Source organism: Cyprinus carpio, chromosome B12 (assembly GCF_018340385.1).
Source record: "Cyprinus carpio isolate SPL01 chromosome B12, ASM1834038v1, whole genome shotgun sequence".
NCBI lineage: Eukaryota > Metazoa > Chordata > Actinopteri > Cypriniformes > Cyprinidae > Cyprinus > Cyprinus carpio.
This window is the reverse complement of record NC_056608.1, coordinates 19,425,353-19,450,036: the sequence shown is the minus strand read 5'-3', so window position 1 is coordinate 19,450,036 and position 24,684 is coordinate 19,425,353. Positions and strand designations below refer to the sequence as shown.

General features: G+C 36.1%; 1 protein-coding gene across 2 annotated transcripts; it reads left to right on the top strand.

The window, feature by feature from the left end:
* Positions 1 to 197: 197 nt before the first annotated feature.
* LOC109105180 (centrosomal protein of 131 kDa) lies at positions 198 to 24,479 on the top strand. 2 transcript variants are annotated; one of them, XM_019118533.2, is made up of 27 exons: positions 198 to 349; positions 1,193 to 1,387; positions 1,954 to 2,048; positions 4,780 to 4,891; positions 5,112 to 5,239; positions 6,062 to 6,166; positions 6,312 to 6,488; positions 6,641 to 6,743; positions 6,990 to 7,106; positions 8,206 to 8,359; positions 8,477 to 8,574; positions 8,663 to 8,842; positions 9,183 to 9,374; positions 9,461 to 9,598; positions 9,726 to 9,851; positions 10,977 to 11,093; positions 11,438 to 11,467; positions 12,843 to 12,945; positions 14,207 to 14,408; positions 14,865 to 14,972; positions 15,403 to 15,520; positions 16,129 to 16,203; positions 17,202 to 17,344; positions 19,167 to 19,344; positions 20,284 to 20,480; positions 20,617 to 20,677; positions 20,790 to 24,479. In XM_019118533.2, the coding sequence occupies exons 1-27, from the start codon at positions 221 to 223 to the stop codon at positions 20,859 to 20,861; spliced, it is 3,453 nt and encodes a 1,150-aa protein (XP_018974078.2). In that variant the 5' UTR covers positions 198 to 220; the 3' UTR covers positions 20,862 to 24,479. The 2 variants fall into 2 exon arrangements, with proteins under 2 accessions (XP_018974078.2, XP_018974079.2); XM_019118534.2 differs by lacking the exon at positions 11,438 to 11,467.
* The last annotated feature ends 205 nt before the right edge of the window (positions 24,480 to 24,684 follow it).

Below are 24,684 nucleotides of genomic sequence, written 5' to 3'. Positions count from 1 at the left end.
AACTCCCTCACACAAAAAAGTAATCAAATTATTTTTAATCACAGACGCCACATCTGCCGCCGGTGCAGCACGCCTACCAACCTTGCCTTTTGCGTCACGCCTCTTTCCGCCATCATTTCAAAAGACACACCTAAGCAGCCAATCAGATTACTAGAACGCTCCGCCCTCCACCAATCAAAACTTTCAATGGGCGGAGTTCCTGTATGTTTTCTGGTTGCCAATGAGAAGATGTTGCGCTGTGGAGTTGGAGACAGATGAGAAATCCCTGTCAGACGCTCCGAACGCGAATAACGACGCTCTTATTTGGATAAATACTGTTTCTTTATCTGATGTGGACAATTTAGAGAAGGTAAGCAATGACTTGTCAGTTTAATCCTGCTGTTTTCGTCGTGTTTATCATGTGAAGCCAGCAAGAAGTGGTGCAAGAAAGGCAGTTTCGCCATAGCTGAACCAATGCATTGCAGTCATTTGATGGCGCACAGTTAAACATCTTTGTTTATATTTTTGCATGTTTCTTAAAGGCAGTGTATTGACCCTCATCAGTTTTGTGCCGATGCCGGAGGAGGCCTTTGCTGTTAAATGTCTTTGTTTTTGAATGTTTGTACTGTAGACTATCATGATAGAAAGACATAGACTGTTACATTAAGGATTTATTAATATGTTCATTTAAATATAGATTATTGTCAGTATACATAGAGAATATTGTAAACTATTTAGGTAACCCAAAAAGCGTTTGGAAATTTGATATATGATAGAAAGTGTAGACGCTTTGAATTTGTTACCATAGAAACACACCTATGGATGACTTTACTTGCGGCGTTCAACAGCATCTTTTACAGTATTTTTGTTGACATAAAATACTGACATGCTATTATTTAATGTTTTCCCCCTGCTTGATCCAGAGGTCGTGGAAAACCTAGAAATATAATGGAAAAGCTAATGGAACACTGGGCTGTGAAATCTGTGATGGTGTTTAGTGAATATAAGTGTTTCTAGTTATGCTCAGCTGTAAAATATTTCATCAGAGTAGATATACAAAGGTGAATTTAAATACTTAAGTAATTTCTAGAAATGTGAAAAATCATGCAAATTCATTCATTCATTCATTCATTCATTGATTTTTTTTTTTTTTTTTTTTTTTTTTTGTGCATTTGTCAGTTTTTATTACTGAATCCTCTTCTGTGTCCGTCAGTTTAAGATGCATACAACTCGCAGTCCATCCACATCCGTCCAGACAGGGGCAGCTGGAGACGCTCTGGACCTCAGCCTGACCGGCTCTCAGCTCACAATGGGCCGCAGACCCAGCAGCGCTTCGCCTGGAAAACACTTCTCTCGATCCATTTCTGTGTCTGTGGCCAGTGATGGTCGGGGGAAGCGAAACACTTTGGTGAGTCTGGCTAGAAGATTGTGTAATGATCAAGAAGAAGGTCATTGAGTGATGGTCCTACAAGCACTTTATACTTTATTAATGAGGTAACCATGCAAATTAAAGCATAACATTGGACTATCTATACCAGCATCTCCACATGGAGACTTGTATTTATCATAAAGGCAACTTTTCTGATATGCATGTTGTTGTCTTTGCCTTTTGAGACTCATTTATTAAGATTTAGACAAATGCAAAACAGGATATTTCTCATCTTCGCTCTCATTATACTATCTCCATTCTTTCTTTGTTTAAAGTAAATTAAATTTGGTCATTATTTACACAATTTTTTTTGTGAAACAATGTAGTTTTTGAAGCTTTGGATGTCTGAAGTTGTACAATGACTAGGTGTAAGAAAAAGGCATTTATTGTGCAGTTTGGAGATCAATAACGTCAAATTGCATTGGTTATCTCTTAACCCAAAGTCATAATGTCACCTTTATATGAGAGTTGCTCAATTTCAAACCTGTTTTTAGTCTTCAGCAGGCCTAGTACTGTAACTACTTTGCTCTCTCTGTTGTTGGCAGACTGATGCTGGATTGGGAAGCTCACGAGCAATTAAAAATCTGCGTCGGTCCAACAGCACCACACAGGTGAACCAGCAGGCCAACACATGCCCCAGGTACAGAACCATCTGTCATTCCTCTGCATGCCATTTTGAAAGTTTGTCTCTTTTGGTGTTGATGCTGGTGAATCGTACAAAACTTGTAAAGACACATCCAGCTGACCAAAAAATCAAACCTAAATAAATATAATAAAATGTAAACTAAATTGTTTGATCAAATTAATCCTGTTTTAGTATATGTTTAGGATTTTTTTGTGACATTAGTTTCATAATAATTAAATATATTTTCTTCTCAATTCTCATTACCGTAAATTTTATAAACTTTTGTATATCCATATAACATTTAATGTTTATATAATAATATTTAATAATAGCTATATGTTCAATTGTATGGTATTTTGATTTACATTATAGAAAGCATTGTATTATAATATTTATTTACCATAATACAGTTTAAAAAATACTGTATTGCATTAATGAGAATCTAATGCAGACAAACACAAAAATATTTTTTTTAATATATAAATATATATATTTTAATCAGAATATATTAAAAGAAGTACAAGAAATACTGTATATTTTTATATTATAAAAAAAAAAATAATAATAATAATGAGTTTTTTTGTAAAACAGTAATGAGAATTTGAGAGGAAAACCTGTTGAATTACAATGAAAATACTGTTCCATTGATCAAATCAAATCTCAGTCCTAAATGGTCTTTATGTAAAATATAAATTCTAATTTCTTGCTTTTGATTTTGTGAGAAAAAAGGATATGTTTTTGTGAGATTCACCCATCAACATGTGCCAGCTGTCCTATTCAGATTTTGAGAATGGACTGTCCCCAAGAGATGCGAGTGAGAGGTTAGCTGACAACTAAAGTAAAGTAATGATGGCATGTTTGTGCATGTACATGTCTTGTGCACATGCCTGCATGCACTCGCTTCACCCAAGCTGTGGTATGTCTGGTTGATCAACTTCTAAACGTAGAAGTTGGGGGGTTTATACCCTTAAAGCAGCAACAGCTGGGGGTTGAGTGATTTTGGGTTTCCCCAGACAATAGCTATTGTAGCCTGGCGGCTGCAGCACAAGCCAAGCAAGAGGGGGCTGGGTTCAGCTTTGTCAAAAGGGGAGCTGGGGTCTCCGGTTTCACTTGAATGAGGACTCAGTGAAAGGAGAAGTGTGCATGCTGAAATTCTTTTGTCCGGCAGCTGCCAGTTCTGCCCTCCCATCCCACTGCATCCTGGGATGCCACAAGGGGGTTTAAATGTAGGAACGACCTAATACTCCTCCCCCCTTCCCTTGTGCTTAATAATTCCGTGACCTCTCTTCCCTTCTGAATTACTTAAAAAGAGGTAACGTGTAGTTACTTGGATTGCTTTTCATTAGACCAGCTAACTCTAGGCACCCCTTACACCCCCAAAACACTCACATTTACATACTGAAGTTGCTAGCGCAGATGCCAGTGGGTCAGACATAGGGGTGAGCATCATTTTAAACATTTTATGCAATTTATATGCAGAGGCGATGCGATTTCCATATGCTTATGGACATCTGCCCCTTTAAAATCAGCCTCCGCTGAAGCATTCCTCTGCTCTTAGACCAGTGCAGCTGCTGTCACCTCCGAAAAGGAAACTTTTTTTTTATATATGCTCATCTGATACGTTTAGCCTAAATAGTCTGGCTGTTTTTACTGGAGGTAGATTTGCAGCTAATTTTGTTTTAAAGAAGGGAAACACAGACTAGTTATATTCCTAATATTTCTAAACTGCATTTGAACAAACGTCTCACTAGTATATATATTTTTCTTTCCCCAAGTTTTAATTTTTTTCTTTTTATTTTGGATTAACTACCGTTCAGTAGGTTTGGGGTCAGTACGTTTTTTTTTTTTTTTTTTTAATACTTTTATTCAGAAAGAATGCATTACATTGATCAAAGGAAACATTTTATAAAGTTACAGGATTATTTGATGAATAAAAGGTTAAAAAGAACTTATTGAAAATATAATCTTTCGACTTTTTATCAATTTAACACATCATTACTAAAAATATATATTATTATTATTTTATTTTATTAATACTGTCTTTTGAACTATTATTAAATGGATCCTGAAAAATATAATTCATAAAAAAGCTATCTATATATATCATAAAAAAGTTTTCAACAATAAGAATAAGAAGAAATGTTACTTTTGGACCAAATCAGCACATTAGAATGATTTCTGCAGGATCATGTGACCCTGAAGACTGGAGTAATGATGCTGAACATCTAGCTGTGCCATCAAAGGACTAATTATATTAATAACAATAAATTATGTTTTAAAATATTTTAAATTAGAAAGAGGGTATTTCATATTAATAATATTTCACAATATTACTGTCATTACTATATTTTTATTAAAATAAATGCAGCCTTGACATGCATAAGAGACTCCTTTAAAATCTTTCAGACCCCTCTTATATGAAGTTAAATCACTTAAAGAGTTATTTAGTTTTTTTTTTTTGTCATATGTTAATGTAAAAAATCTTGTGTAATATAACTTGTGTTTGTTTGCTGGTTTTTTATTGTATTTGTTATACTTCATGAATAAAGATATACTTCCAATAAAAATAACCTAAGATGCTGACATGGCATTAAATAAATATATACTACTACTACTTGAATTGAATCTTAGGTATTATTGGTCTAGTGTTGTGTTTATATGTTCCACATGTGTGTTTAGTGTGTAATACTCTGACCTTTCTGTCTTTCCTTCCTTCCTGTTTTTCTCTCTCTGCATCTGATTGCAGTGAAGGCCACACAGAAGACTTCCTGGCTCTGTTCAACAGCAGTTCTGATGGACGTAGAAAACTGGCCAGCCTCTCTAAGACATCCAAAGACCATACTACATGGAACATCCTGGTAATGTCCAACTCCTCTTCAGTTGTTGTGGCTGTTGCTGTTGTATTTTATTATACTTGTAAATTATATGTAGGACACCATGATAACTTTTTGTAAGGGTAATTTGCCCATTTGATTGTTATGCTATTAAAAATAGCTTTAACTTATGAGCTCAGGAGGCCCTAAACAGTGCTAAGATGTTTTTGCTTGCTCTTGGTTTATACCGATGTCTTGCTCTCAGGATGACCAGCCGAGAGCATTTCCCGTGCCCAGCAGCTCTCACAGTACCTGCAGTATGGATTCTCCTACAGGCATGAAGAAGAGGGAATCCGGCGTCTCTCTGGCTGCCAACTTCACTGCCAACAACAGGTGGGAAGCCATTTTCTCCTACGGCTCAGGCATTACTGTGTCCTAATGGGTAGCTTTCAAACTATGTTGTTGCCATGAGAACAGTGTCATGGGAAACAGATTCACTTTTACGCTTTTTTTGTGCTTGTCAGTCAAAGCATTAGTCTACCGTAGGGAGAAGAGCGCTAGATTCCTTTCAGTTTTATGGCTTTAAAATATACAGCACCAGTCAAACGTTTTGGGACACTTGACTAAATTTATGTGTCTCATGACTTTAAGAATCTTTTCATCTAAAAGTTCATGATTTAATTCTTGAAATTTTCTAAATTGTGAGTTTCTTCTGTTCAAAATTTTGTGGTCAGTAAGATCATGTTTTTAAAAAGAAAATTATTTTTTTATTTAGCTAGAATGCATTAAATTGATCAAAAGTGACAGTAAAAACATTTATAATGTTACAAAAGATTTCCATTTCATATAAATACTGTTATTTTTTTCTTTCTATTTATCAAAAATGAACTGTTTTCAGCTTTGATTAAAACATGTTTCTTGAGCAAATCAGCAAATTGGAATAATTTTTAAAAGGATCATGTGACACTGAAAACTGGAATAATAGCTGGTGAAAATTCAGTTTTGCCATCACAGGAATAAATGGCATTTTAAAATACATTACAATAGAAAACAGTTGTTTTTAATTCTAATAATTTTTCACAATATTGCTGTTTATATATATGTGTGTGTGTGTGTGTGTGTGTGTGTGTGTGTGTGTGTGTGTGTGTGTGTGTGTGTGAAGAGCTCCAATCAGAAAAAAAATATATATTTGAATGTCTTTGCATTGACTTTCAGGAGCAATAAAGCAGCTGTGGGTAACTCTGTGACCACCATCCTCCATAATAACCACTCAGAGAAACCCCTCACTCCAAAGAGCTCCAATCAGAAACCCTCCTTCAAGTAAGTTCATTATGACGTTGGATGATTGCACAGCTGTGTGAACTAATCTTAGACACAAGTCCTCTAAATAAGCCTTTATATTGCTTGAGTATGCTGTTTCCAGGCCAACACATTTACAGTATTCGCCCTATCTCTGTTTTTACAGTAACATAATCAAAGCCACCGTAAATGATGATGTGACTCTGGATGTAAGCTGTTCTCTTACTAAGTCTCAGAAGAACTTCTCCTCTGCGTCATCAAGTTCCAACAACAATGCCCCCCGTAGCCCCCGTAGCCCAGGTCAGCCACGCAGACGAGAGGTGACCGAAGAGGAGGCCGAAAGGTCAGCAGTTTTCCAGCCCTTTGTTGTTCCCCCCTAGTTGTGATCATCACTTTGCTATTGTTTGATTGACCTTTGAGACATTTCAAACTTTTTCTAAATGGCCTTTGTATATGGTTAAACGTTTACATATATATATATTTTTTAATTTACAGGTATATTCAGCAGGTGAACCATGCTGCTATTACCATCCAGCGGTGGTATCGTCGCCGAGCCAATGAGAATACAATCAAACACCTCCTCGCATCCAAAAAGAAGGTAATGTATTTCACCCAAGGAGGTCTAAAAAATTGATTTAAATATTTAATTATAAAATTAAAAATGTATTTATTTAGAATACATGACTATTTTTGAATGCCTTTCAATGTAGAAAGATTATTGCTTCCAGTTGATGTAGTTACAGTATCTTTCAGTATAGGCTATAGTTCTGCAGTGGATAATTGTTATTGTCTGTTCGAAGGTATTGCTCCCATGCTTATGGGTGGTTTGGTGTATTTTCCATAGGAGAGGGAGCAGAGAGCAGAGGAGGAGAGAACTACTGAAGTACTGAAGAAGAAAGAAGATGATCGAAAGCGCATCAGGGAAGAGAAAGCTCGTCTGGCTCGACTCACCGCCATACAGGTATAGCAGAGTTCAGAACTGTTCTACAGAACTAATATACACTATGGTTAAAAAGTTTGGTGTCAGTAATATATTGTGTTTTATATATTGTGAAGGTAATACTTTTATTCAGCGCCGATGCATTAAATTGGTCAAAATTACAGTAAAGACATTTAGAATGTTTCTGTTCCTCAAAGAATCCCCCAAAAAACAACAACAACAAAAAAAACTATTTATATATATTTTTAATAATGTTGTGAGCACCAAATCAAAATATTAGAATGATTTCACAGGAATAAATTACATTTTAAAATATATTAATCTAAAAAACTGTGATTTTGAATTGTAGTTATCGTCGGGCTGATGGCGAGCAACGCTCGGGCTAGTTTGTTTGGTGCATTCCACTCGTTGGCTCTCGTCGGGCTCACATCGGCGGCAGTTTGACCGATTCAACATGTTAAATCACCGTCGGGGCCGTCGGCGAGAGTTAGAGCTCTGATTGGATGTTTAGTTTAGCTAGTGAGTGAGTGCCGAGAATTAAAGCAAAAGTGATGAAAACAAGCATGTAAATGAAGGCAGTACAGACAGAAGGCTGTTTAAATGTTACATGATCTTTCCCAATCATTCTAATACGCCAATGTTTTCATAACAACATGAGCCGCTTAAAATGATTAAAGTTATCATCCATTCTTGATATTCAAAATGGTAAGCAAGCTGCTTTGTTTACATTTCGGTATATCTGCGTTTATCTCGTATATCTTTGTTTCGGTTTCTTCTTTTGAATGACGAATATATACTATTAATAGCTGCTGAAATGAACAGCTCCTTCCTCTCACGCATGCGCAGAATGCATGTGTTAGTTTGCCATCGGCAGTAGTCTGTGCGGTGTGTTCCAGCGCAGCTTTTGGGTCCGATGCTGCCAACGCGAGGCGACAGCACCGTTGGCTTTAATCGCCGCTAGTTCTTTGAATTCGGCTTTGGTGTGTCCCGGCCTTAAGAGATTCTTTCAAAAGATTTTAAAAACTCTTACTAACCCTAAACATTTCAACGGTAGTGTAGTTTGTGTTGGCTAACACATTGTTTTCTGACTTACTGGTGCATCATTGTGCATCCAAAATAGGAGCTTCAGCAGAAAAGAGCCCAACGTGCTGCAGAGGTACAGCAGATCGCAGAGGAGGAGGTAGAGGCACTAAGACATGCTGGGAAAATGGGGCGTAAAAAGCTCACCAAGAGTTCACCCACTTCTCCCACTGACGTCAAGGCTAAGAACACAGGTATGCACTATTCCGGGTCTCTGATAAAACTCAGAAAACATATTGCAGTCACATTTCACCCCTTAAGTCATAAAAATCCATTTCGATTAGTCACACGGTTTGGCGTTTGTCCTTCAGATACTAATGTGAACGTGGTGCCTGATCCGGATGATGTGTCGAATCTAAGGGTTGCGTCACCCGCAGGTTCTATATGTAGAGGATCTCAGTGTTCTCAGGTATCCTCTCGCAACAAACTGGTCCTGATTCCACCAGTCATGAAGAAAAATAAACACTTTTACTCATCACATCACTTCATTCCCTCAGGAGATCCTCCAGAGGTCTGTGAGCATGGAGGATCAGCGGCAGGGGGCGTCATCGAGCAGGGCGCAGTCAAAAACCACTCTGAATGACTTGCTGGACACACTGAAGCTCTTAGAAGAGGAACCAGAGAGACTGTCAGAGCCCAAGAGCTACAGGAAGGACAAGTATTCGTGGATTGATGAGGTGATTGACTTATCTTAGTATATACAGTTTTATATATACAGTACCATTTCTTATGCTCACCAAGGCTGCATTTATACAGTTAAAACAGTAATATTATATAAAATACTATTACAGTTTAAAATAACTGTTTTCTAGTTTAATACATTTTAAAATGTAATCTATTCCTGTGCTGGCAAAGCTGAATTTTCAGCAGCCATTTCTCCAGTCTTGAGTATCACATGATCTTTCAGAAATCATTCTAACAGTTCATATTTTTTGAAAACAGTTGTGCTACTAGATTACCTTTTTAATGGTTGGGTAACCTTCACATGCATTTTTTTTTATTTTTTATTTTTTTCAGGATGGAGACTCCAACTCCCTGACAACAGATAATGTGGAACGGCACGGGCAGCTGAGTCAGACTCCAGCTCTCCCAGATGGGGGTGCTCTGCTTTCAGAGGCCAAACTGCAGAGCATTATGAGCTTCCTGGATGAGATGGAGAAGTCAGAACAGGAGAGACCACGCTCAGTCACTTCTGGATCACACAGAGAGGTAAGCGCATCTGAACTGAACATATGAATCTAAGTTTTTATGCTGTATCAGCACTGAATTTTATATTAATGTGTATGTGAGTGTAGGTGGTGTTGTCAGAGGAAGATCTAGCAGTTGTGGAACAAGCCTCAGCCACAGCTGCTGAGGTCACCGGCTCTATGATGAGACTCAAACTGGAGCTGGATGAGAAAAAACGCACAGTCAATATGCTACAGACAGCACTGGTAAAACAAACACACATGCATTTGCATACCATCAGTATGGTTCAATACTCTCTTCACATTCAACCTCCAATGATGTTACATATGTTTATGTGCAGACTGATATAAAAGTGAATGTGTGTGTCTGTAGACCCAGCAGAGGGAGCTGACCATCCGGCATGTGAAGGAGACTGAGAAAGAGCTCAATCATACGTTCCAGTTACAGAAGCAGCAGTATGAAGCTACGATACAGAGACACTTGACATTTATAGACCAGGTATTGATCATACTTCACACTTCAACTGCATAGAGACACCAGACATCAGCAGACAACAACTTATATAGAGTGTTGTTTATATTTTTTCGTCTTTAAAAGCTTTCCTAGTTAATGTGGATTATAAGTTACATTTTAAAATGTTTTTTATAAAAATAAGTAATTTTATATTGTAATTATATTTTACATTTTAAATAACATCTCAAAAACCCCAAACTTAAAGATATTCATCCAGGCTGCATTTCAGTAAAAGTGAAATATTATTGCAATCTAAAATAATGTTTTCTATTTTTATACCGTATTCTTTAAAATATAATTTATTCCTGTTATACAAAGTGAATTTTCATAAACCATTTTGTCTTTAGTGACACACGATCCTTCAGAAATCATTGGAATTTATTCTAGTGTTTATTTAAAATAGATATCCTAAAACTGTATACACTACCGTTTAAAAAAAAAAAAAATCTTGGTTTCAGTAATTTTTTTTTATTTCTTAATTAATACTTGTATAATAAGTCCTATTAATACTTAATATATTCAACAGGGGAAAAAAATGTTAAATTGAAAAAAATAGTAAGTCATAGTAAAGATTTTTATTTTATTTATTTTATTATTTTTATTATTATTATTATAATAAAACTTCACAACTGTTTCAACAATCCTGAAAAGTATCACAAGTAAAAAAAAAAAACAAAGGCTGAAAAAAATAAAAAGCATCACAACTGTTTCAACAATTAAAAAAATACAACAAATTATAATGAATACTATAATGATCATGTGACACTGAAGACTGGAGAAATGGCTGGAGCGATGGCTGATGAAAATTCAGCTTTGCATCACAGAAATACATTTTTTTTTGTACAGTATGTTAACATAGAAAACCATTGTTTTAAATTGCAATAATATTTTACATTATTACTGTTTTTCTGTATTTTTGATCAAATAAATGCAGCTTTGATAAACATAAGAAACTTTTTTAAAAACATTAAAAATCCTACTCAAACTTAAATTAAATTAAGTAATTTAAGGGATATTTAAAAATCACCCCAAACTTTTGAATGGCAGTGTATGTCTTACTAGTAGATGAGTTTGTACATATATTAACGTCTTTCTCTCTCTCTCTCTCAGCTGATTGATGATAAAAAGGCCCTGAGCGAACGCTGTGAGGAAGTAGTGGGAGAACTCAAGCAGGTGGATCAGAAATACACTAAGAAGATCGCTCAGATGCAGGAGCAACATGAGATGGTGAGTTCAGTTTATTCATGTTTTGAGATGTTGGTGTAGTGGTGATTGATATGATTGAGGAGGTGCGGATGAGCAAAATCTTTGCAACAACTTTGGCCACAAGGGGGCGATCAAGCTTTAAATGTCTGCTTAAGTGTAGTATAGCCAATGTAGCAATAGCGTTTCCACTTATATATAGCTGCATTTCTTGTTTTCTCTGCTGCTGTCATTAACTTTATCTCTGCACATAAGCTTGAGTATGTGCATATTAACAATGCCGTGTTGCTTTGCCACTGCTAACTGTTTCTATCTTTCTGCATTTGTTGTGTGTTTCTCTCGTTATCTTTCCTTCTGTCTGCCTGTAGGTGTGGCAAATTCTGGGTCCCATGTGTGAGGTAACTCTTTTTCTATCTAACTCCTCATCACTCCCATGTTCTGTCATTTCCATTCTTTTATTCCTCTCTTATCTAACACAGACTTGCAGACTTTCCATTTTGCTTGGAGCCATTGATCTTGCATGTTTTTTTGTTTTGTTTTTTAACCAGAAGGAAGTAGCCTGCTGGCTTTTGATGATTTACTGTAATAACAAGAGTATTTCCAAGTTAGTCAAACTGCTTTTGGATGTTAAATTGGATGTTTATTAGTACTTATAAAGCACATTCTGCATGACCATGTTCTGCATCCCTAATCCTACCCAATACCTACACTTCACAACTAGCTTACTAACTGTTAATAAGCAGCAAATTATGAGTTTACTGAGGCAAAAGTCATAGTCATTAGTTTTTTTTAATAGCAAGAATTGGACCTTAAAATAAAGTGTGACCAAAAACTTGATAGGGAACCATGGGTCGATATTAATTAAAATATATTACATTTAACTATGCTGTTTTACAATTTTTTTTTTTTTTATCAAATTGACTTAAATTCTATACATTTTAATGCAAAAATACAACAAAAAGGTTTATCATTAAGGTTCAAATGTTTTAATTTTTCAGTCAAAGCTGTCCTATGACTTTGGACTTAGATTTATGATACATTTATGGTGTTTTTGTATCTTTTTATAGGTGCTGTGTGTAAGATTTTGACTCTACTAAAGCATAAAAATACTGTAATATGTTTGCAGATATTTAAGAAACATGCTAAGTTAACATATTTGTTTATCTGAAAAACAATGCTACAGTCAGTTATTCTCCTCTGAAAATGTGCGTTCCGGGCCGGAATGCCGGTCTTTGTTTTGGTTTGTGAAACGTGCCCACTGTAAGTTTACCCAATTGTATTTCAGCACCCCGGGTTGCCAGTTGGCGGAAAACACAGCGTATTTCATTTCATTCATCAGCAAGTGCGCTCGTTTGTGTTTGTGTCGTCAATCTGACAACCTGCGTGTGCGTCAATTCTGAGGAGGAGGGACAGGGTGAAAAAAAAACCCTCTCCAATATTTAGAATTTGGACTGCAATTAGTGCAATACCTAGTTCAAACAATCGGTATCAATCATACATCCAGCACCTTTAACACTAAAAAACATCAGACCCCAATCACTGTAATTAGATAATGAAAGTGACCAGTGCATTCTGCACATTTTCTTCTTCTGTGTTCCATTAAAACACAAATTCAAAGTTTGAGATCAAATGATTTTGAGTAAACGTCAACAGAATTTCCATTTTTATGTAACATATTTCTTTACAGTAATCCATTAGACATAGTGCCCTGCCATGACTGAGGTTTTGTCTTTCTGTTTAACCCTCCTTCCATCTCTCTCCTTCTCCACATAGGAGATTAAGAAGCTGAAAGAGTTAATGAGTGCCACGGAAAAGATCCGCCGGGAGAAATGGATTGATGAGAAGACCAAAAAGATCAAGGAGATCACAGTAAAAGGTCAGCAGAGTCCAATAACAAGCGCCTGTTCACACCAGTGCCACATCTCTCTGATTGGAATCAGATCACCGCACCCTTCAACAATATCCATTACAGCCCAGCCATAAATACATATATACATATATATGTATATATTAGTGCTGTCAAATGATTATTCGCATCTTTATATTAAAGCAATAAGCCCCAAGAAGTTTGGGGGTACTCTGCTTCGTGTCATGCCTAACAACGCCTTTTAGCTGTTATAAATTCACTGTAAACCACAGCTTCACGGGGCTTATTGCTTTTATAAAACGGTTATTCCATATACATATTAAAGTTTCACAAAATAAAACAGAGCAAATTAAGTGTAATGATATAAATAAAAACAGTATTCTTCCACCAAACAATGTAGTTCCTCAGAAACAGTTGTGGTTCCAACAAAGTGGCAAGGACCAGAACTATCCACTTAAAGGTGCATTGTGTCAATTTTAGTGGCATCTAGCGGTGAGGTTGCGAATTGCAACCAACGGTTCAGTCCCCCGCTCACCCCTCCCTTTTAGACAAGCTACGGTTGCCGACACAGGTAAAGATGTTGTCGGTAGGGACAGCAGAGAGCAATGAGATTTCTTTACAAAGGTAAATTAAGGAATTATATTTACTTAATTATTCAATAAATCAATGTTATCGTGAATATTAATCTACTTGTTCATAATTGTGTCAGTGTTTTATTCGCAAGAACAACAAAGTGATGAAACGCGCTCTTTAGAGCTGTTTGTCCGTTTAGGGCTACTGTACAAACATGATGGTGACTTCCATGTAAGGGGACCTGCGGTGTATGTAGATATAAATTGCTCAATCTAAGGTAATAAAAATATAACGGTTCATTAAGTAAGGTCTTTATACACCTCTGAAAACATAGTTATGTATATTATATTGCATTTCTGTCAGTAGATCTTTGTAAATATTACATTTTACATATTACAATATTACAAATATTTGCAACTTCTATTTTGAATATTTTACCAATTTAATACCATTTTTAATTAAAATTACTGAAACTGAACTGAAAAGTCTGACACCAGAAATCCTAAATTTTTTATGTGAACTTTTTGGATCTCCTTGTAATTCAAACATTACATCAGCGAATAGTGTCAGTAGTAGTTTTATTATTTTCCTTCTTTGAACTCCATTGGAATTTCTCTGATTATTTCAATGCTATTGCAAGCATTTCTGTTAGTTTTGAATAATGTTTGCATAACTGTCTCCTCCTGTATGCTCTCAGGTCTGGAGCCAGAGATTCAGAAGCTCATCTCCAAACACAAGCAGGAGCTGAAGAAACTCCGAGTTCTTCATGAGGCAGAGCTGCTTCAGGCAGACGAGAGGGCCGCCCAACGTTACGTTAGACAGACCGAGGAATTACGACAGCAGCTGGAGAGAGAAAGAGATGAACAGTGCCAGAGAGAGAGGGAACTAGCCAAGCAGAGGTACGCACACCCTTACATCCTCACATGTGTCTAGTGCACAGAATCATCTGCTCACAGAATACACATCTCTTCATCAGAGATCAAACCAGTTAGAGAGACACACAGCCAAGACGATGTGTTCACAGAAATTCACAAAAATAAGGCAAGATAATGGTTAAAAGATCATAAGGTAAAAAAATCCCCAAAATCTTTGCCTGTTTTCAATTACTGTTGCCAAGAGCAGTGGCAAAATGTACGCAAACACACCTCTTGCTCTTGTGTTTATAGTGGGTATTATGTGGATAAGGGTTTTGCATTGTTTTGCAAGGGTTTTGGGTTTTATGGAAGTGGCACCTTCTAATCCTTGTATATAAAACAAGAATGAAGTCTTAATTTTCCATGCATTGAATTTTAAGAAAACATATTCAGTCAAAGTCTATGTACGACTGAGAAGATAACTGTGTGTTCGTGTCTCAGGTTTGAGAAACAGCTGCAGGAAGAGGAGAACGCACTGCAGCAGCAGAGGAGACGTCTGTATAAAGAAGTGTCAGAGGAGAAAGAGCGAATCACACAGCTGGCAGCCAGGTCAGGTTCAAAGGTTATTTAAGGTCAAATTACTGAACAATGTTTCTAGCTAGGAATAGTCTTAGCAGATCATTTCTAAAATAATTAAAGAAGCTCCCATGTGTTTTCATGTTGTTGTTATTTTAATTGATAGATTTGTTTTATCCAATGTTTCAGTAAAAATATCAAAAAAGATTTAGCTTTTCTTTCTTGGCAAACATGACTAAAAAAAAATTAATATTCAACAATTGAGTAGGAAATATGAGAAATATTAGATAAAACAAGTCACATTGATTTGTTGTTTTAATATATATATATATATATATATATATATATATTTATTTTTTATTTAGGGACTAGATGTAAGTTATTTTTTTTGAGTGTCCAAAACAGAGGGACTAGATGTAAGTTAAGTTATGACTAAATGGAATTGTATTTGTGTGTTATATAGGCAGCATGCTGAGCTGGAGGACTTAAGGAAGCAGTTGGAAGAGAACAGCTCTTTGGCAGCAAGAGCACTGAGAGAAGAACTGGAGAAGAGCAGAGAAGAGCAGGAGAGACGACACCAGGTAAAACACTTGCACATGGTACATACAAATATGTATTAAAGCATACTCTCATCATTTTACTTACCCTCTTTCTTTGAAAGTTGGCGTGTGTGGTCACTTTTATTGTATGGGAAAAAGCAGCCTTGATTTAGTTTTTTGTTTACCATTTTTTGGAAGTAATACATGTTTGGTAGGACATGAGGTCAAGTAATTGATGACAGAACTTTGATTTTGTGGTGAAATATGTCTTTCAGGCTTGTGCCTTTTAGAAATTGTACCACATCAGATAACAATATTTTGTTGTGTTACCAATACTTTTTGTGAGCAGTGCCTAAAAAATGCACTGTAAAGAGTCATACAAAGCACTGGAAAGCAGCATTCATCTTTTCCTCCTTCCATGCATCATCTATAAACCCAAACAGTTTTATTTTTTAATTTTTTTTTGCCTGAGGCTTTCAGGCACAGAACTCAAATCACTGTGCCTGTCTGTTTAGAGATGTGTACTTGTGTCTGATGGTGCAATGTTTGCAGAGGTCACATGAAATAACACCTTTTTTTGTGGTGGTATAGAATAGTATCTCGTTCTTTTGGTTCTTTTTAATTGTGTATTTGGCTGTATTTCATGTTAGGTTGAAATAAAGGCCCTGAAGGAAAGACTTGAGATTGAGAAACAGACATGGGAAGAAAATTATATGAAAAAAGAGGTATGTGTTTGTGTCTTCACAAGTCTATCAAGCAGAAATGATGAGTTTATATATTTTATTTTGTCCTATGGATATTTTTATATTCATATATTTTATAGTTATATGTTTACAGTGAGAGAATACATATTTGAGAGAAATTGTATGTGTGTATGCTCATGATTGGGCCAAACGTAAATTTAAAAATTCTCAGTATATTACAGTTATGGTCAACTGTTAAATTACACAATCATAGTATCCACTTCTGCTTTCTGAGACTTAGATATGAAAGTTTCCCAATTTACACTTCACTAACAGTTTTTAAGATTAAATGTTGTAAGAATTTTAAAATGTGTTTAACAAGATATACTGTATGGCTTTAAACATCAACACTAATAAATTAATTACTAAAAATACCATTCTAAAATGTTAGTTTCAAATTTTTTCACTACTTTTCAAAAGCTTGTAAGATTTATATATTGTTTTAACAAATTAATACTTTTATTCAGAGAGGATGCAAGAAATTGTCAAAGGTGACAATAAAAGCATTTATGATGTTACAAAAGATTTCTGTATCAAATAAATACAGTTGTTTTGAATTTTATGTCTATCAAAGTTAAAAATGATCACTGTTGCCACAAAAATATTAGGCTTCACGACTGTTTTCAATATTGATAATAATAAGAAATGTTTCTTGAGCATCAAATACAGCTATTTTAAATTGTAATAATATTTCACAATAGTAAAGTTTGTATTCTATTTTTTTTAAACTTTATTTTACTTTTATTTTTACTTAATTATAATCCATCTTTCCATCTTATGTCAGCAAGAGTTAAAGGTGGTAACAGAGTAACTTGCTAGGTGTAATTTCTCGGGTTTAGTGTGTTTGCACACCTCTGGGTGAAACAAATGTTGTCAGATAGCTCTGTATTAACAAAGTCACAGGAGGTTTACAACTGCAAATGTATGTAAGTTTAAAAAGTCCCCGTGGTGATCTCAGAACACTGTGTTTCCTCTCACAGGAAGCATGGCTGCTGAGCAGAGAAAGGGAGCTTAAAGAGGAAGTGCGTCGAGGGAGAGACAAAGAGATCGAGCTTGCCATTCAGAGACTAGAGGAGGAGACCAGAGAGGCAAGAGAGGAGTGTGAGAGAGCGTCTGACAACCGGTGTGTTTCCCTTTCCTATTTGTGTGACCTTTAATGTCTCTGGTGGCACAAGATGTTACATTTCCTCTCACATGCACTTCAGTAGAAGTTAACATTTCCCTTCTGACCAATTTGCTTGTAGATTATGAGTTCAGTTATAATTTAAAATATACTATATTCTGTGAAACTATTTATTGAAATTTTCACCTTCAACTAGGGCTGTGCGATTAATCGAAATCGAATCGCAATCGCAATTTGAGACATTACGATTTGCTAATCTCAAAAGCCTGTGATGTGGACGCGATATTAATCAGCACTGCTCTAGCCAACTGCCTAAATGCCCACCATTATTAAAAAAAAAAATCAGGAGAGAGACAGAGTGGGAATATTGCGTCTACGGGATCAGATCGATAGTTAGGCAAATTAAAACAAAAGAAAAACATATGTAACTTTAGCTTCGAAATGACAGACAACGAACAAAGGTAATTTGCAAGATCTGCGTCACAACGCATATCAAGTTCTCTCTTATCTGTTTTATTTCCAGTTTGAGAGAATAAAAGATACATTCTTAGATGTTTTGTTAGTACATGAACATCATCTTACACATTTTATCTCCCCAACAGATTAATTTGATATGTGTATAATGTATGTTCATTATTACCAATTCAGAGGACCCCACACATAGCCTGTGTCTCTGAATGCTTCTCATACTCGCTCCTCTCTTCCCCAAGCGGCGCGAATCCCGAGTCACAGACGAGCCGTTCACACCTGCAGCACTCACGCAGCCTGTTTCATAACACTTGTTTATACTAGTGTGCGGATCCGCACCACAAATCTCCATGAGTGCATCTGGAGGTATGGATGAGGCTTGATGCACGCGCGCAAGCTGTGTCGACTCGCGACTGGCTCTGCATTTAAAATGAATGTAATTTCAGTCTAACTGCTTGCTAATTTCACTTGGATGAAATGAAACATTCAGCACATTTTCCACTTGTTCTTAAAATTCCAAATACTTAATGAAACATATGTACCATATGTTATACTTTAATAATTAACTATAGAAATACAGTAATTTATTTAAAAAAATAAATAAAATCTTTTCAGTGAAATTAATTAAGTTAATTCTGTAAAAGTAGTTATACCATTGTAATCTTGCCTGCTGAAAAAAATAGAACCCCTCCCAAAACACAATTGAAAATTTAATGGATTTCAGGGTTATAATGGGAATTGTATTGGTTTTAATGTAAACTGTAATGGTGTCTATTTGATGGTTTATATTAGTAGGATGTAATATGGCAGATGGCAACCAAAAGAACAACAGTAATTCCTATTGGAATAATGGCAAAAACAAAAAGGAATTTTGTAAAGGTTTAATGGAAACTGTAAGAATTTCTGTGATGGTTTCTATTGTTTTTTTGTTTGTTTGTTTTTTTCAACAGGGTAATGATAATCATACTATGCTGCACATTATTGACAATATTGAGCTGGAGTATGACTTTGCAAATTTAAAATCGCAAATCAAATTGCAATCACAATATCTGTCAAAAAAAAAAAAACGTATATAGATATTTTCCCCATGTGACAATGAAGACTGGTGTTTAGATTTGATTCCTTACATTTCATTCAAATTTCAGTTTTGCATCCTGTTTGCTATCTGTATACTATCAGCAGGTTTTGAATAAAACTAATACTTGTGGGCCACATTTCTGAGCTCTTTCTAGACAATTTGCACTCTGGATGTACTGCCATTTACATTTAAGCCCATCCATTTAACATTTGGCAGAAGGACTGTGGTTTTTTTGAACTTAATGTAAATTTGTATGATATGTGTATGTGTGTGCAGGATAAAGCGTTTGAGGGAGAAATACGAGGCTGAGCTCAGAGATCTGGAGCGTTCGGAGCGGGCAGCATTGCAGAAACAGCAGGAGATAAGAGAGAAACACAGTGAGATGGAGGCAGAGCTCCTCCGGCAGCAGTCGCTTTTACGACAACGAGAGCAGGAGATTAGCGACCTCACCCAGGTAACCGTCGTTATGGTGGCAATGCTTTGTTTGTCCACACTCATTAACGCATATAGGTTACTTATAAATCGACAGGCTCTGTCTACAATCCTTGGTAGAGAGGGGAATCATAAGGATTAATTTTTAAAATAACAATTCTGGCTCCCTAATGATTTCATTATTGATAATTGGTCCTAACTAGATACTAAACAATAACAGTCAGTAATTAGAACTGCACTGTATAAATAATTAGATTGATTTAAATACAAATAACACTGTAACAAACCGTTACTTTTAGTTCATAAAAAAAAATGACTTCAGTAAGTTCAGTAGTTCAGTAAGTAAAAAAAGTGATTAGATTAAAGGATAAAAGCTTGTTTCTTTCTCTGGAAGTGTGATAAACGGAATGACTTTTGACCCTTTCTGTTTAACGTTACACCAGAGTGTCAGTGCCAGTGTGAAAATGGATTACTGATTGTGAAGATAATTTACTCACTTAGCTACATGGGTGAATATCATATTTATATTTCATCCTAAAATTATAATAATTTCATAAATTAATGAAGCCTATTTGGAAAAAAAAAAGTTCACCAAAAAAATTCTAATTCGCTTACAATTTACTTTGAGATGTCGAGTAGTTTGTTTCTTCATCTGAGTAGATTTGGAGAAATCTAGCATTACATGAATTGCTTACCAGTGGATCCTCTGCAGTCAATGGGTGCCGTCAGAATAGGAGTTTAAACAACTGATAACAACATCACAAGTTAACACCAATGTATCAATGAATTTATAAAGTGAAAAGCTGTGTTTGTAATAATCAAATTCTTGATTATTAACATGTTTTTAACTTCCAACCGTTGCTTCCAGCTATAATGTGATTCCATAATCGATAATAATTGTTTTCAATCAACTTCTTTTCTCATGCCTTGTCTCTGTCTCTTTTAATGGAATGGCTCACAGGCCCGTGACAAGTTATCAGATGAGCGCCGCAGTCTAGCAGAAGTGATCAGACAAGAGTTTGCAGAACGGCTTGTAGAGACGGAGGAAGAGAACAGGAGAATGAAGATGGAGGTGTCGGAGGCAAAGGCACGACTCCATTTAGAGGTGGAGCGAGTGACAAAAGAGAAAGAAGAAGAGCTTGCAGAGGTGCATCAGAGGTCAGGATTGAAGAGTATTTTCCTGTTAGTTCCTTGTTAAGAACAGTGGTTGTCAAATTATTATCTTTGGATTAAAGCTTCAAATGAGGTGTTTAATGTACGCTTGATGCAAGTTCCTGGTCTCTTTCTTTTGTAGAGTGAAGTCAGCTATTTTGAAGAAGGAAGAGACTGTTAATAACCTGCGCAAGCAGCATGAGGTAAGTTGCAACAAATCTGATTCAGTGTATTTGCTGGTTGCAGTAAAGCATTGCTTGTTGTACAACATTTTGATTTAAAAACTAACTTCTTTGTTTTTCCTCTGTGTTTCAGTCTGCAGTGAAGAGAGCAGATCATCTTGAGTCTTTGTTGGAACAGCAGAGAAAACAGCTGTTAGGGAAATGATTGACAAGTTAGGGCATTGAAACCCCCACAGCCCCTTCCCTTCTGTCATACCATCCTCCTGCACAAAGAAACTTTCACTTTTTTTTTTTATTTTTTTTTTACGTTTCTATTTTTTTTTTTTTTTGGTTGTTTGAATGAACTGATAGATTCTGGATGGACATTTTGGTTCCACCAGACTTCTCATCCAGAAAGGCGGCCTTTGGCATTCCCATGGGAACACTGAAAGAAATGAGAGAGGAATTTAATCTTCTCCAAGATTCTTGGAGAGGCTTTTGTGGGTCTCTCTTTCACGGATATGACCAAATTACAGACTCCTTTCAGCCACCGGTTTCACGCAGCCAAATGAATTTAAGCATTAAAAAAAATCCTCATTAGAGTTTAGATCTAGTATGTTGTTGAATCTTATAAAACCTCGCCCCATAAACTTGTGCATATTTCACCCCAGAATCAAAATATATAAGTAAGAAATGTCTTTAAAAATTAAGTTCATTAAGCAAAAATAAACCGTTTCTATATTGCAAAAAATATGTATTTTTTTAAGTTGTAAAGTATTTATTTTATACAACATGTTTTTAACTTTTAATTTATGCTTGTATTATAGTTCTTTTTAATAAAAATGGAAATCTGATCACAACTGAGATTAATGGGAATTGCGAAACACTTAAATGTCAAACAATAATGACAGTTTGCATTGGAAATTGACACAATGCAAAATGCTCCTAAAATAAGCTTCAAATTCTTTATGCAAAATAGCATTTTTTTACATTCCATATTTTGATTTGGGGGTAAAATCTGCATGCTTTTGTGAGATTCACCCAAGAAGTGGAAAGCCGCTTTTGCTGGGCACCGAGGCATTCACAGTAAACTGCTCCAGATGTTTCTGTAACTGCCTACCCTCTTCCTGTCTCCCTCCAGCACTGGAATAAAGGAAATGGGTGGAGATTACAGTGGACATGAGACGTGGGAGAGGCAAAGGCTATAAAATCGAGCAGAGAAGTTAACCCTTTACATTAAAGAGGAGAGGCTTAACCCCTCACCAACACAAACATCCCTACTCCCCCTGCCTTTTGTGTGTTGCGTACAGATGCCTTTTGTCCAGATACCCCTCTGGGCTATCTCTAAATTACAGGAGATGGCCCAGAAGCCCCCAGGACACCTAAACATGCTCACACAGAGCCCACAGTGAGGCCCAGTTCTAGTTTAGACATCAGAGAAGTGATGGCAGCACAGCTAGAAGATAGAGATTTTAGAAGGTTGTTGACCGCAAAGCAGTAGATGGTGAAGATAAGTATGAAGTGTCTCCTTCGATTGATAGGGACTGACAGTAGATTGAGCAGCTCTCACAGGGGTACGATGTGCAGCTGATTTGCACAAACTGAGGTGAGAGACCTGTTTGAGGTTGAGTTGAGATGGATGTAGAAAGTTGGGTAGATAAAAATATCAGGTGGATAGAAAATTAAGAGAATGACAGTGTTTACGATTAGGAAAAGCAGAGCTGGGTTCAACAGGATGAGGTACACACAGAGACTGTTAATTTACCAAGTAGGATATTCCTGAATCAACATACACTGTTCCCACAGTCATGGAAGTGTCAGGGAATTTTAAAATGGTGTTTTCCAGGCCTAGAAGAGTCATAGAATTAAATAAAATCTGAAATGTAATGGAAAACATAGTTAATATTTCTGCACAAGAACAAACTATTTTAGAGTAAAAGTGTCTTGCAAGCAGTGTTAACTAAAATTATTTTCAGTCATTGAAATAAAACTGAAATAAAATAAGCTGTATTTGAAGCACTACCATTACTAAAACTAAACTGAAATAAATGAAGTAAAAATAAAATTCAAAAATAAAAGCTAAAAAAATGTAAATACATAACATAAACAAAATATATAAAATATATATACTTTTTAATGAATCGCTTTGGTCTGGATGAATAATTAATGGCTTTTTAGTCTGAATCAAAATTCTAAAAAAAAAAAAAACAAAAAAAAAAAAATCCAAGAGTCTTAAAACACTGGAAAGATCATTGAAAAGTCATGGGAATTAATTGAAAGGTGAAAACCCAGAACATCTTGGAACAGTGCCAGCCGATTGGATTTTGGGTTTAATAGCATTATTAATAACATTAACATTAAAAACCATTTTTATCAATATCTTTTCCCATTGAATTTAGGTGTAGTCCATTGTTTGGAAGTTATTTTTACTTTACATGAATGTTGTTCTAGCATTAACACCAAGATGTTGATCCAGGAACCTCCTTCTTGTTAAAATTACTGTGAGCTCGGGGAGATGTAGCATAACTGGTATTGGTTCTGTGGTTTAAAGCACAGCTAAAAGCCCTTCAATCTCTCTCGTTCTCTCTCCACATTGTATACCACGCGGTCTGCCCAAGAGAGGAACAGAGACACAGACAAATGCATTTCAGCAGGAGTTGGGGTGGCAGGGTGGGGGAGGTGCTTCAAAACTCTCACAAGTCTCCATTGTTTCTTGCTACGAAGTCCTACATTTTTCTTCCTTTCATTTTTTGCTAAACTTTTGGTTTTATGAGGAGATTTTTCTAAAACCTTTCAAGTTAACAATAATGTAACAGACCAGAAAAGCAGTGAATGTTAGGTCTGTTATCTTGGGAAAGTTTGACCCAGATGTTTAATCTGATTGGTCAACTTTAGATTTTGTAACCTATATAAAAACTTCTATTTATCTGCAAAACACTCTTTCGTTAGAGAAGTTGATTTACTTGCCAAACTAAATTGCTTATCAAAAGTTGAACAACATGAGCGAGGTGTGACAAACTACTTCCCAATGTGAAACTGCTTTCTTGTACCATTTTTTTTGATGGATTTTGTATATCAGATTCTTCCTGATGTATGAGCTGTTTAGTGAACGCAGCCACATCGAAAAGGTCAGAATGAAAAGTGCCTCATTCCCGTTCTCTAATGAGAGGATCAGGTGTCTCATTTCAGGACCGAGAGGGCTCAAACTGTCCTCACTAGCAGAACACAGCAGACTCTGCAGTGAGCCTCAAGCATAAATACTGAGATTTCTCTGAGGCATAATTTCATGAGTCACCTGTTGACATCACATTTTAATGTGTGCGTGTGTATCCAAGGTCAGTTGGATGCATTCTATCAGAAGCCCAGTGTGAGGTTCAAAATGTTAGAACATTCTGAGAATGTTTCAGATGCATTTCATGAAGGTTAGAAGTCCATTTTGGCAGCAGATGCAGGTCTTTGGCTGTCTTTCACCTTCGGATGGCAGCGTGGTTGGCATGGCCAGAGTTTCTCAGTCCCACTCGTGCCAATGAACCATTCTTTTGTGAGTGTAGAGTTAAATAGCCAAGCGCCGGTCGCCATTTTACTGGCCTTTGAAACTGTGGTCTGAAAAAACACTACTTTTATTACTTTGATTAATGTCTGAGATCATATTCCCTTTTCCTATTCATGGTTTTGTTTTTTGCATGTCTTGGTGTTTAAGTAATTTAAATGTGCCCTTTAATGTGTAGCTGTTAATTTGATTATTTTTCCCACATCCTGTATTTTGGTCTGAGTTTAATAGCTGTGTTTTCGAAAAAAATGAAGAAAAGAATCTCTGCGGTATGAAAATAAATCTTGAAAATGAGTTTGTTGACTTCTTTTTTTTCCTCCCCCTCTTGCAATACCCAACAATTATAATCACTCCCATTCTCCGAAGTCCACTCCCTGAGAGATCCAACTTCCCAGACATTCAGCTCTGGTGCATTTTGTTTGCCTTATTATTCCCTGCATTTCGTCCATCTATTCTTTTCAAGTTGTTCCACAATCACTGATGGAATGAACTTCCAAGT

Excerpts from the sequence above, each read along its gene's own strand:
- LOC109105180 (XM_019118533.2), top strand. The coding sequence starts at position 221 with ATGAGAAGATGTTGCGCTGTGGAGTTGGAGACAGATGAGAAATCCCTG. Across the intron at positions 6,489-6,640 it reads ACCGAAGAGGAGGCCGAAAG|GTATATTCAGCAGGTGAACC; the intron begins GTCAGCAGTTTT and ends TTTAATTTACAG. Across the intron at positions 8,843-9,182 it reads AGTATTCGTGGATTGATGAG|GATGGAGACTCCAACTCCCT; the intron begins GTGATTGACTTA and ends TATTTTTTTCAG.